The sequence below is a fragment of the Rhopalosiphum maidis genome, chromosome 3 (genome assembly GCF_003676215.2).
Source record: "Rhopalosiphum maidis isolate BTI-1 chromosome 3, ASM367621v3, whole genome shotgun sequence".
NCBI lineage: Eukaryota > Metazoa > Arthropoda > Insecta > Hemiptera > Aphididae > Rhopalosiphum > Rhopalosiphum maidis.
Window position 1 is genome coordinate 15,831,628 of NC_040879.1, and position 14,354 is coordinate 15,845,981.

General features: G+C 26.5%; 1 protein-coding gene across 1 annotated transcript; it reads right to left on the reverse strand.

The window, feature by feature from the left end:
- Positions 1–1,427: 1,427 nt before the first annotated feature.
- Positions 1,428–11,420, reverse strand: LOC113560138. The gene is made up of 6 exons (XM_028188652.1): positions 11,155–11,420; positions 10,870–10,955; positions 6,491–6,652; positions 6,230–6,416; positions 5,890–6,061; positions 1,428–1,613 (listed from the first exon to the last, which is right to left on the reverse strand). Exons 1-6 carry the CDS (start codon positions 11,418–11,420, stop codon positions 1,428–1,430), a joined length of 1,059 nt encoding a protein of 352 aa, XP_028044453.1.
- Between the last annotated feature and the right edge of the window lie 2,934 nt (positions 11,421–14,354).

Consider the following 14,354-nt stretch of genomic DNA (forward strand, 5'->3'; position numbering starts at 1 on the left):
TTGATAACATAAGTTTGTAAACATTGCCCCTACTGCATATGGCGGCCAACTTGTTATTGGAGTGTACAATAATATACACAGTCGGGTATCTAGTATAATATATATGTCTGTAGGTACTATAAACAGCACACAAAAACATCTATGGTACGTTTCATGCAATACTTCACTGTTTATAACTTTGTATAACACACAAAAACAAACCGGTGATATCGCGCTTATGTTACAAAGCAACTTTGATCATGAAACACTATAATAACGTTCTCAAAACGTTAAGAAACATTAACTGCACAGTAGGTATACCGTTTTAAAAGTGGTCGTAATTATGTATAATTAAAAATTTCCAAAATTTTCCTTCCGGAGTTGTATAACAATTCGCCGGCAACTCAGTTTCCACGGCTTTAAAACGTGGCGATGGACTTGTATTTTTAAAAAATTACCAAACTTATATGTCATTGGGAAACGTACCTATGTAGTTTATAACCTTTATTTCTGCTTTTCACCTTACTGTTCACACAAGTCCTCGCGGTACAGATGAATATCATGTTAAGGTGCTGGTAAAGCAATTAACAAAAAAACAAATATTTAATAAAATTCAATTTCGATAAGTTATGAGTTTATGACTCATATAACTGATGGGTGAACAATGAGCCATGAACGGACAACAGAACAATATTTTGAATTTTATAACAACAGATGTAAAATGAGAAGATTTTTCCTTCTTTTAAATGATAGAAGTAATTTGGTAATACACAAGAAGCGTCCAAGCTGTGCTTCACTACACTAGATAAGGAACTCCTATATTATTTATTTTTCTATCAGTGAAGCTCCCATAGCAGTTGTCATCATTTTGTTAGTTGGCAAAACATTACATTTATTATACAAAAATACAAAATGTATTAGGAACATCGTTTTTAATAAAATACAATACAACATAAATTAATATTTAGCGTATAAAATACTATTTAATGTCATCCAAAAAAACAGGATTCAATCGATAGTGGAGTTCGTTATCTTAGTTTTATACCTATATAAATCGTCTAAATACGTCTAAACTACTCAACCAAATTTCAATTTTTATGTATCCACGTACTCCGAACAATATTTATCAGAAATATCACATAGGTAATATCAAGATATTTAACTAAAAATATATGTTATCATTAAAAAAAGTAAAACCTTTAAGGTTATAAAAATAAAAAATTTAAAAAAAAATTAATAAAATATAGTTTTATTTCGACTGCAAATTATGTAAAAAAATGTTAATAGATTTTGAAATAATGAGTGAGATTCACTGTGTAAATACTTTTTGAAAATTTCAATTTATTTACAATTTTAAAAATTATTTTTGATTTTTAAAATTTTTTATTAAAAATGTTGTATAATTTTAGTGTCACATCTCGATTAAAAGTCTTTGACAATTAATGGATTCACATAGAGTCCTCTGGAAGTTCCGATTCTAAAATTATCGATTGATTATTTTTGTAGAAATTATACCAATTTAAGACATGATGTTGTATTCGGCAAGAAGTCCAGAAACAAAAGAAAAAATCTGCGCACAGTATTGCCCAACAAGCGCTAAATGATACAACTCGATAAACCATGTCATATTTTATCTGAAAAATATTGATTTAAAAATGTTAAAATGTATAATTTATTATGATAATATTGATATTTATAATTTATATATATATATTATTTATACATTATGCAATTCCTATATGTTATTATCATGGATATTGTAAGTAACGATTAAAATTAGGTCGCATTAGATTGATAGCTGATGTTTAATACGTCAATAAAGAGGGTCCAAAAGATCAGTGATTTGCGAGTGAATAGGCGAGAGGTAATAATATTATTGGTATATAATACGAGGAGACGAAAAAAAAGATTTAAGAGTGAAGAGAATAATGACTTATAAAAATAATTATTGAGAACTAGCTGCCCCCGTGCACTTTTTTTTGATCAAATTGTTATTTATTATTTATTATTATATTTTGTTTTTACAGTTAAACCACAAAAATCTATTTAAAATTATAAAAACAATTTACAAAAAAAATATTTTCCTGTGTTCGTATAAAATGTAAATCTATAAATGTAAATCTAATAGCTCCTTTTTCCATTCCACAGATGTTAGATGAACTAAAATTCATTAAATTTTTAACAATTATGCTAGACACATCAAACCATAAAAATTTAAAACAGGTTCCAATTCTAATTCGATTTTTTAACCCCCTAGAAGGAGTAAAAATAAGTGTCAGAATTTATGAATTTAAAATGAGAAACATCAAATATTTTATAAGATTGCATAATGAATGTTTTAAAAAATTATAATTAATAAATAATGTTGTTGCATTTTCGGTGACAACTGCAATACAAATTTTGGCAGCGTCTCGAGAAAAGGCTTAAATAACGTTATTGCAAATCCAAATCAAAAATTAAAAAGAAATATTTCCGGTATTGGCTATGCTGCTTATATTCCGCACAATGATATACTATCAGCATAGTAGTGCTGATATTTTGCCAACTGGCATTGAACTCATAATTAATAAAATATTTCAGTATTTTCATATTTATATAGTTCCTATAGTAAAATTAAAGGATTTTTCGATTGTGTTAGTATTGAGTACAAAACTATTTTAAGATCTGTAAAAACGCGTTGTTTTTTCTTTCAGCCAGCTGTTTCTAGAATAATAGATTTATATTCTGCATTGAAATCATATTTTATGTCACAATAAAAGTGACCTACAGTATTAAGAACTTTTTTTAATGATTTTGTATCCGTTGCATGGTTATATTTTGTACAGCCAGTTGAAAGTGGTATGTGATACAATAAAGATAGAAGGTGAACGGCATGCGAGGTGTATGAAGAAATAAAATACGTGTTATGTGGTACAATAAAAAAATCGGAAAAATCAACATTTTTTTACATCAGAGTTAGCTCAACTTATTTCCGATCATGATAAGAACAAACTGTATAGTGAAAAAAATTATTGAGATAACAGATGAGTTTGATGACACTTTTTTATCGTACGTGGAAAAATGGGGATATCACTTTGAATCACTAAAGTTTTTCGTACAAGATAACGTTCTAGATTTTCCAATTTTGAGTGGCATTCAAGAAAGTTTTAAATGTATTATTAAGAATAATCCAACATTCAAATTCGATGAAGATGAAATTTTTGACGAATTGAATCATGTAATAAATGTAATGAAGGTTGAAATGAAAAACTGGAAAAATGGTTCAAAAGCCGAAGATAGGTGGTGTGAAATATTTAAAATTCTAGAAAAAATAACATTCCAATTAAATATTCTACTTTAAATATAATAATTTAATTATTAAAATTAATTAGTTTTTCAGAAAAATATAAAAAATTAAATAGTGAAGACATGTCTGAACAATCGTCAACAAAATGAATTAATAAAGTTTATTTAAAAAAAGTAAAATACATTAAATTAAACTTATACCACAGATATAGATAATATACTAGATTGCTAGGTTCCCTATACTAACCATATAAACGTTTGAAGCCACACATCCGCCATTACTAGTAGGTCATTTGTATCATATCATGTTATAATTTTGATAATACAATTTCTAACTGAAAAATGAAAATGTCTTTTTTTCGTGAAGGTAACACATTAATTTTATTATTTGACATTTGTTAAATAATTTATAATTTATTGTTATCTAATTAATTTCAAATGTTGATGATCTATTGAATAATTTCATGTTATGTTTATAATTTATTTATAAACATATAAATTAGGTAAGTTTAATTAGAAGTATTATTCAGTAAATACTATTTTATTACCGATTTTTAATAATACTTAGGTTTATTTAATAGTACAGTTTTTTAACTAGGTAGTATGTGTATAGGTATTTTGATAAATTAAAATAATGTTACATTATATAAAAAAATAAATACTTTTACATGTTGTAAAATAAAATAGTTTTATGAAGATTTTGGCTTTTGCTAGTCACCTTCATTATTGTAGAAGTTAATATTTTACTATAAGAATGTAATCTTACATTTAAATATGTATGTGAAATTTGGTTAATTAATTTAATTTTGTGAGGTCTTGCATGTATGCCTTACATACCAACAATCTATAGTTTCAGGGAAAAGAGTTGACGATAGTGCTAATGTATTTTGAACTACAGACTTAAAGTATGTTTCAGTGGTTTTGATAACTTTTAAAACACTTTCCGATGCTAATTCTAAGCCTTCTCTGTTTTTCATTCTTGTGAGAGTTTTAAATGATTCATTTTCAATAGTACAATATGTATGATCTTTTACATATGAATCATCTGTCACTGCTTTGATGCATTTTTCACATGTAAGTACTGATGATAATTTTTTTTTATTTGTTCCTCATTTTCTAGTACATGTTTATTTTTTTATACTTTGATTTTAATGGAAACAAAGAATTTTTATGAGAAGTCAATAAGGAACAATTTCTAGTTGATTGTTTGATTAAATATTATTTATAGTTAATAGTATATTATATAATATGTTAAAGAACAATAGATTGGTTTAAACAAATAATTCCTTTATGGTTTAAAATATTAAATCATACATTTAAAGAATTACATATTAAATAAATATTATATTTAAGAAATATATTATTTTAAAATTCATTTCAAATATTTTAAACAAGAATTTAAATTTTGGTGGGATTGCGGCATGCATTTGACCTTTTCAAAATAGATACTAATAATTTCACATCATATCACTGGTTAGCAATCTAGTTTATTATCTATATCTATGTTTTATACAGTGTTATTAAAAATTATGTTTTTTCAAAATTAAAAATCAATAAAATATATATAAATATATTAAGACATTAGTATTCAAAATAAATTACATTTTTATTATTATTATTAATTTTTTCCTGTATTTTTTTTCTAATATGGATAATTGTGATTATATTTTAAGCATTCTGACGTTATTTAAAGAAGTGTACCTACACTATACAACCAAAATAATATACTGCGCTTATCAATGTTTGTAAATATATAATTTCAATATTTTCCGATTATTTTTATTATTAATAAACTTTATTTTATTTTTTATTTTACTTTATTTCATTATACATGGATTTATTTTAACGTTTACCAATATACAATATCACCACCACGCCACAACTACATCAAGCAAATATATCTAATTTAGCATGATCCATCGTCGACGTAGTAATAGCACCCACACAATAATATGAAAATACACCAATAACGTTAAAAGATTTCACTTATCGAGTGTACTACTGTTCACATTTTTCAGTGTGGCCGACAAATCTAATGTTTCGATTGAATACATCGTGATCACACAATCGTGGTGATGGTAACAGTTTGCAACACCCAATTAATTTTCCAAGACAAATTATACATTAAAACCTTCCCCGTAACCTGACAAATGTATCGGTGAAAAATATTTTTAAATCTATTTAGAGTACATTTCGATATGTACGCTTATATACAAAAAAGACCTTCTATTTTACTATAGTACAAATAAAGTGTAAAATGTAGTGAATCTAGAATGGAATAATAATGGATATTGAATGGAATAATAAAAAATTAGGATGTGACATTAGAAAAATAAATTTCAAAACCATAAGATCCAGTCATGAGAGATCACATAAAGGTTATAATTTCTGAGAGAGAAAGATAATGGAGGAAGCAGAGATACATGAGTTGTTGACATAATATTTTATAAATTAATCTACCCAGTTACCTAAAATCGAATTAAAAATAAAACTTAAACAAATAAAAAAAAATAATAAAAATAATTAAAATTATATAATATGTATAGTGTATACAATGTTATAAAATAGATGTTGTTAAATTTAATACCACAATAACATTTTAAAATGTTACTGTTTTTTTATTACCTGTACATCTGTGTTGAAAATATGCTCGGTTATAGAAAATCCGACGTACGAAAATAAGGATATAAATGGTAATGTAATAACCAACACACATCCATCATAAAATAATTCTTTAATTTCTTCTATGCTTTCACTACTGAAAAACCATGCTTTAATTGATCCTAGTAATGAATATCTATAATATAATAAATATATTAAATTAATCGTGTAATTTTATATCAAAATTTATTTTATTTTTTCATTTGATTAGTATAATTTTATTTGTAAAAATGACGAAGTAATATCTTATAAAATATAATTGTTCATCATAAAATAGTGTATTGTTTTTATATTTCAATATTACTTTGTGACCCGTCTGGTTTTATATACATATGTACAAATTTCACAAACAGTAGAGCTGGCTTGAAGGAGCCATTTTTCCAAACACGTTTTATGCACCTTGGATATACTCCCACGACAAAAGCAAGGAGAGATGCATTTATTTGATTCATCCAAATCAGACTGTAAACATATTCTACAAAGATTTGGTGCTGAAAATATATAGAACAAGAACTTGTAGTAGATAAAAATAAAATAATTACTTCTTTTTCAGGTTTATATTAACTTGGAATTTCAGAGTCATTGAATCCAGATGATGTAGATACCAAATTATCTGTTCTTATTTCATTTTCCGAAACTTCAATAGGAACTTTTTCATTAATTGATGAACTTAATTCATTTTCTCTAGTGCTAGAGTACGAATCTTGATTTTCAATATCGAGAGTACCTACAAATTTCTAAAATGTATTAGTTTACAATATTTTTCTAACAAATGAAATAAGATCAATACCTGGGAATAAAATATGTACTATAGCTTCTGACATATTTTTTGATCAATTTTTTAAAACTATTGTTGTCATTAATTTAATCATGTTTTATTTATTAACTAACTTAAAACCGTTTTTTGTCATAGAAACTTTATAAATATATTATTTTATATTGAACTATGAACAGGTGAATGTTTAAAAATATTGAATGGAATAATAAATGTGCTTAAATAAGTTACTTTGTGATGACACAAAGTGAATGACCTGTTTATACATAGAAACATATAAAATCAAAAAACAAGTATTCATGCTCCTAATAGTGATCGGAAAAGACGCCCTAGGTGTTTTCCTCACGTTTTCATTACTACTTCGAAATTTAGAAATAAATGTCTTAATACCCACGGACGCATAGTGTTTTAAAGTCGAAAATATCTGGCCAAAATTAAAATATCATATTTTATTTTTATTTTTTCAGCAATTCGTTAAATTGAGTAATTATATATTATGATTCATGCTATTTTACTTTTCTACCATTCATTATGTTTTACCCATTAGACTAAATTTTTTTTCAAATTATCAATTTTATAGTTTTCGATAAAAATAATATTAATCATTTTTTTTTATAAATTTACACATATTTATTATAAATATAATTGTACTAGTTAAGTAGGTATATTGATAATTAAATGTCCGCATTTTACAATAGGTACCTAACCTATATGGCTATATTTATAATTAATTGACAATTCATAGGTAATTTTTGTATATTTTTAATTCTTCTTCGTCCATTTCTTCTTTACTTTCGTCCGTGTTTGAATCATTGTCGGAATCGTTCTCTTCTAATAGCTGTTTGACTTCAACAGAGAAAAATCTTCTTTTTTGATTAATTTCTTAAAGTCCGCTTATTTTAGAATCTAAGAATAGAGTAGCCTGTTTATTAATTCCGTATTCGTATAAATTAGTGATGTTTTTCTTGTATAATTTGATACCTTTTTTAATCCTTATTTCGAGATTCGTGAATCAACTCAACTGACCAATTGATATTACAAAAGAACTTATGAACTTATTATTACAAATCCATGAATCAATATTTTATGTACGCTGTGTGGCATGTAATACCATTCATGTAATCTTACATACAGATTTGCAGTATCCCAACAATAATCTTTTAAATTTAATCAAATTTATTTTTGACCACTTGATCGACTGAAGAATAACTCCAAACCTATAATCAGCGTTTCATCAATGCCGGTGATTTCAGCTGATATATGATGGTTTTTAAAAAACCTTGTAGCAGTAGTATTAACCTTATTATATGCCGCCGCTGGTGGACCGAGAGTAACCGTCTTTCCATACGTCGTGTGATTTAGGCCGTTGCTAATTATATTATTATATTCAAAAAGTTCGCTAATCCCTTTCTTTATAATACATTTATTTAGTGGCTCAAATAGCTAGTGATACTGTTTTTTATTATTGTTATAATCGCCGTTTTTATTTTGTTGTATTACCTATTATCATATAATATTTATTAGTATCTACATTAAATTGCATAGGTGCTAGTATTTCTAAAAAAATATATACGTGCATGAATCGCCGTATTAATATTATATTTCGCGTTATTGGCGCTAACACACATAGAAATTTTCTAATATTAAACATTTGAAATATTAAATACCTATTGTATATTTGATGTGTATATTGTAATACTCCAGTAGTATTGTAATAATATTGTAATAAGAATATTACTTTTATAACACTAATTTAATATTGAATTAATGCTAAAGCTAATATTTGTATATGATTATATTTTTAATGTTATACAAGTATTAATTTAAAACTACAAACAGAACATTATAAATTATACTTACTTTAAGGTTTTATGTATATTTAAATTTTAACATTGTTAGACCACTTATAAATATACATCCAAGCATTATATACATTTAGGTTTTTACAAGCTAAATCATTTTTCCAGTATAAGCCTATCCAAAATTTTTGAGGAGTAAATAGATATAATAGATATTAAATATATAATTATATATATAATTATTATATTATTTATATTTAATAGATATCTCTTATTATTTATTTCTTAATCAATAATTTATTTACATTTTCATGTACGCATATTTTGTTTTCATTTTTGCGTTTCCCCTATAATATTTTTTTTTCAATTCAACTTTCAAGTACTAATAACATTGCAAATTTTACGTTAAGAATATTGAATAAATAATAGCAATAATAGCTTTAAAACTCATTTTTAACATCTTTATATATACTTATAAGAATTTATTGTACTGCGTTCAGCATTAGACATACTTACTGCTGACTATTGTTCTATGCTATATATTGTAGTTAGTTAAAATTATAATAACTCGCATTGGAGCTGATTTGCAATTGTTTAAAGCATTATTGTTATCTATTACGTTCAGGACGAGCACCATCTTAACGCGATCTGTTTTAAGTATTCAATACTTACGATTATAGAGTGCAACGTTGAGGACGCTTATCGTGTTTAAAACGGGAAATATTTTTGTTTCTAATTAACGAGCAACGTGTTTTACAAGAAATCGTTTAAATAAATCGATATTTTATTCATATTTAATTATAATAAATAATAATTATGATGTTTACATTATTTCCCCGTCGACGACCTGATAAGAATGTACTTACGTTGTCCTGGGCAACGTTGTCCGACTTTTTGTTTTGAACATTGGAGTTGTCGTATTAACCATGTATTTCTGATTTCGTGTTTTAGATTTATATTATTATGATATTTATTTTAGATCAACACTAGGAAAGTTTATTATGAAACATTCTTTTGTACAAAAATCTACAAATGCTATTATCCAATGTGAACCTCCTACATTTCAAGGCATAACGAGAAAACTATTTTCTTTAATGGTCACCTTCTCTTTATAATATTTGTGTTTTCAAAAATTGCAAAAACCAAATCCTAACTGAATATTTGGGTGTTTGACTTTTTGCTATATTTCACAGAATAACTAGACAATATAATAGATATCAAAAATTTGAAAGCCACATTTTTGTGCACTCATAAGGACACTCCGACCGATAATCGGATAATGTATCAAATCTGAAAACAAATTTTCGAGTAACCTATAATGTTCTCTACGTGATTATATATGCTTACAGTATACTCGATTTTATCTATGTAATCGTTGTTTCTGATCATTTGTCTATAAAAATTGACGTCTTTTATTAGTCTGTTAGAGTAAGTATCATATTTTACTGGTGTTTTATCAATAAGCGAACAGTAACTACCAGGCGTTAAAAATGTTTTTACAGTTTTTACTGCGTTTTGATTTTATTCAAAATCATCAATTGTTCCTTACTGAGTTTGTAACATTTGAAGTTAGGTCTTTGGGTGGGACACGTGTTTCACGAGTTTTCAGAATCCATTTGTACCATATATAAATCTGTCATCGCTATTGAAATCAAACTTACTCAGAATCTCGTGTGACACTGTTATACACACTGGTTGATCTTATGTTTTGAAGGTTCCCAAGTTTAATTTTGCTAGGAGAAGATTTCATAACATTTTTTTGCCTCAAAACCAACGGTTTTGTGTGGCTTGCCTCTTTTCGATAACTCATTTGCTCCGGTCCTCTTAGAAAGTTTGTTCATTTTCCACCATGGCTATAGTTTATTTGATTGCTAAGAACATACACCTTAACGACGCTTTCAATTTTTTTTTTCAAAATCAAACTTAAAACTTTTACAAGTATGTGTCTGCAATAACCATAAATACTACTGAATTCACCGCGACTATTTTTATCAATATTTTTTATGGGCAGAATACAAGAGTTATTAACGGTTACAAACTTATCTCTAATCAACGTATTTCTAAGGGCCTTTGACATTCTACCATGTTCATAGACAATTTTTCAAAGTTTATTCCATTCGCTAATGGATAACTCAAAAGTATCCTCTATAGAGTTTAGATACGAAAAATTATATCGCTTTTCTTTTTTATTTTCTAGGGTACCACTTATTGTCGACGGAAATATGTTTTTGGAATTCCTGGGAAGCGCTTTTGCGTCCACCTCAGGAGTGCTACAAACCACAATAATTTCTGACAATTTTATCGGAGTTACAGTATCTATCAACTCCGCCTGATTCGGTAGCATTATAAATTTCATAGGAGAATAATTACCGTCAACATAACTTTTATTACATTTAAAATCAACGGCTTGCGATGAATGTGTAAATGTTTGTTGTCTAGAAATGTTTACATTTAACCTAATTGGAGTAGAAGTAATAACATTAGAATAGTTAGCAGCCAAAGAGTTATTTGTCTCTTCAATCGTTTTAATTTTACCGGATCTAAAGAAACTGCTATTCAAAACGTCTAACGTCCAATTAAGTTCAGAGACTCCACAGTCACTCTCTAAATGTTCATTTGTTTGTTTTATCGCTGTACACTTAGAAAATCTCTGACTCTATGTCACAGTCGACTTTTAAATCTAGTTTTCGCCTAACATCCCACCATAGTACTTCGTTGGAGGGCTTATCAAAATTTGTTTTTTTATTAGTACTAGCAATTGTACGAGGATCTCTAGTACAGCTATTCAGTACTGTGATATTGTCAGTTTCATAGGGATTCTTACCTGAATTGTCAACCCTCAAGTTGTCGACATTGTCATTGATTCCTAATTTGTTGGACTTACAATTTATATTTGACAATGAGTGTTGAGTGACATCCATACTCTGTCACCGACATCTAAATTGTTCTCAACAATAGACTCACTGATTTGTAACGGCAAAAGTGGTGTCGAAACCTTCATCACAATTTACAGATAAAGAGATTTCCTTGATTATGTATGAGACCTTTGACTCTTACAGAGTAAACTTATCTTACTATTTTTTTTTTACTTTTAGTGATTTTTTTTGATCTAAAAATTTCATTTATAGCTGAATATGGGTGTAGGACCAATTCATTGTTAGGTATTAAATATTTTATGTTTGCAAGGATATTAGTTTCTGTAGTTCCTCTAACGAGTTTACACAGCGTTGAGCTGTTCGCCGACAATGCTTGAACTAAGTTATAACTAAGTTTTTTTATATTATTTGTTTTAAATATCTCTTTGCAAATATCTATTATTCTCGGGTCAGACATTTTAACAGTTTCATCTATTATAGATGGGTATTTTAATCTAATGCAATCGGCAACATCCTTAACTCTATTCTTTAGACTTACTTTTTGAATACGCCCACATATTTTTTATTAAGTGAGACTTCTATCTTATTATCACTCTCAACAAGTGTGGAGAGTTTTTGACGAACCGTTTATTCCACTGCATTGCTCCATATCAATGTTATTGAACATTGTGATTCTTTTTGTTTTAAATAATTAAAAAATAACTTGTTTTATTAATGTGTTAATGAAGATACTATGTATAGAAATAGTATTATTTATTAAAGTTCACAAACTAGTATAGGTACACACACTGAACTAAAGGTTTTGTATTAATAGTACAGTATACTGAACTTAAAATCAAATATTTAATCAGGCAAATAGGTTTAGAGTTCTCAATACTTTAGTATACACTCTTGCCGTGGTATAACACCAGATTTAAATTGTATATTATATATAATTATAAATCAATGGTCCACGTAGTTAAGGATAAAGCGGAGTTCCCAATACTTTCGTATACACTCCAATGTGGTATCTAACCAAAATATTATCATATAATGGTTCCACTTAAAGGAAAAAACAGGTTAGGATATCTATAGAAGTAGGTCGTTATTGGTCGTATAGATCGCACAAAACTGCTACCGCTAAAAATAAAAAAAATTGTCATTAAAATTGGTTAATTAAATCGTAAAATACTTTTAAAGCCATTTAAACAACATTTTACATTGATAAAGTTCAGTATTTTCAAAACTTTAAGTATAAAATTGATTAATGATAATTTATAGCAAATAACTTTAAAAAATATTAATTTTTAGTTGTTACATTAGGTATGCATTTAATAATTTCAGACATTGTTCTTAATTCTAAAATATAATTGTATGAATAATGGTCTGTAACCAATTTTTTAACAGGTAATATATTATGTACTCATGACGAATAATTTTTAATTTGTTTCATAATAATGTATATTGTATTTGACATTAAAAAATAGGTATTTAATATGAATGGAAAAAAAATGCCATATACATGATTTCCTATATGTTAGCACAATAATTTTTATCTATCTCTTACGATTCAGCATAGCAAATAAGTATTTGACAAGAGTTAATCTTAGTCTTGCAAACTTTAAAATGAAGTGTGAGTCAATTGACTTATCATCAAACTTTAAGTTAAGAACATAATCTGTGTCCTTTTTTATGATGATTCAATTTTTATGCAAGTTTTAAGTAAAACATAAGTTTTAAAAAGGGTCACATATTGTAAAAAAATTTAACATGTAAACAAACAAAATGATATTAACTTTAAGTTGTATATTAGGCCAATTAAATTATGTGTAACATTAAACTACACTGATATCATCCTAAAAACTACTGAAAAAAAATTATAATAACTTATTAACATATAAAACAATTTTTTTAATAAATTTAATATAATAATATGTATTATTTTGTAAGATTTTAAGTTTTCTACTCTTGCGATGATTTCAATTCTATACTAGCGAGTGTTGAAATATTCAAACGTAATGCTGTCTGCTTTTCTAAAAAAAAAAAATTTAAAAAAAACATGACCTTTTATATAAAAAAAATATTCTTTATAATACCCTAATAATAGACATTATTTGAGAGTTATTTAATTCTTTGGCTTATATTTCTATACGAGAAACAATTTACACTTAAGCTGAAGTTCATAAGTTATCAATACAACAATTTTAAAAAAAACTGTTTCCACTATCCAATTAAAAAAACCAGGAGCATCATTTCAGGTTTTTTTCGATATGCGAAGTTTCAAGCAGGCCATTTTGAAATTTCAGCAGGCCATATAAAAATACAAACGTATATGTATATTATCCTGTTTTCAATTATTTTCATACATTATGGCCAAATCAATTCGGAATCATTGCTTCAAAATAAATAGTAAATATCAATAAAGAAACTAAAATATAATAAATAATTAATTACCTTATTAACAGTGAAAACCAATAATAATTGATGCATAAAAAGCTAAAAGAAAGAATTAATGCAGCAGCAAATAAAAAAAGGACTTAATATCTAAATTAATAAATTGTCGTTTATTTTCATGATTATTATAATTTTGGAAAAACCAAAGCACTAGAAAAAAAAAATTTAATTTGAATAAATGGATATCGTCGAATTTTAGCTTAGCAAATATATCTACAGCTTCTTCTAAATTCATATTGTTAATTTCTTCTTTTTCAACATTAAGTTCCATCAGATCATTTAGTCTTTCATCACCCCTGGTAGTGCGTAAATATGACTTAAATCTTTTAAGTGATTAAAAATACCTTTCATTTGATGCCGTTGTAATTGGTAAAGTTTTTACCAATGAAATAATTTTTAAAGTTTCAACAAAAGCGCCTATCGCTAATCTTTTAGGCATTTTGCTATGGTGTCCAAATCAACATCATGTTTGTCATTAAATAGTGCTTTTGCTGATGGAAACTCAGAAGCAATTTGAATTTCATTCAAGTTAAAATAACTATAATG

Coding starts and splice junctions, on each gene's coding strand:
- LOC113560138 (XM_028188652.1), bottom strand. CDS start 11,420: ATGGATGTCACTCAACACTCATTGTCAAATATAAATTGTAAGTCCAAC. Junction 10,956..11,154: donor AAAGTCGACTGTGACATAGA/GTCAGAGATTTT, acceptor TACTCCAATTAG/GTTAAATGTAAACATTTCTA. Junction 6,062..6,229: donor AAAACCAGACGGGTCACAAA/GTAATATTGAAA, acceptor ATTATATTATAG/ATATTCATTACTAGGATCAA.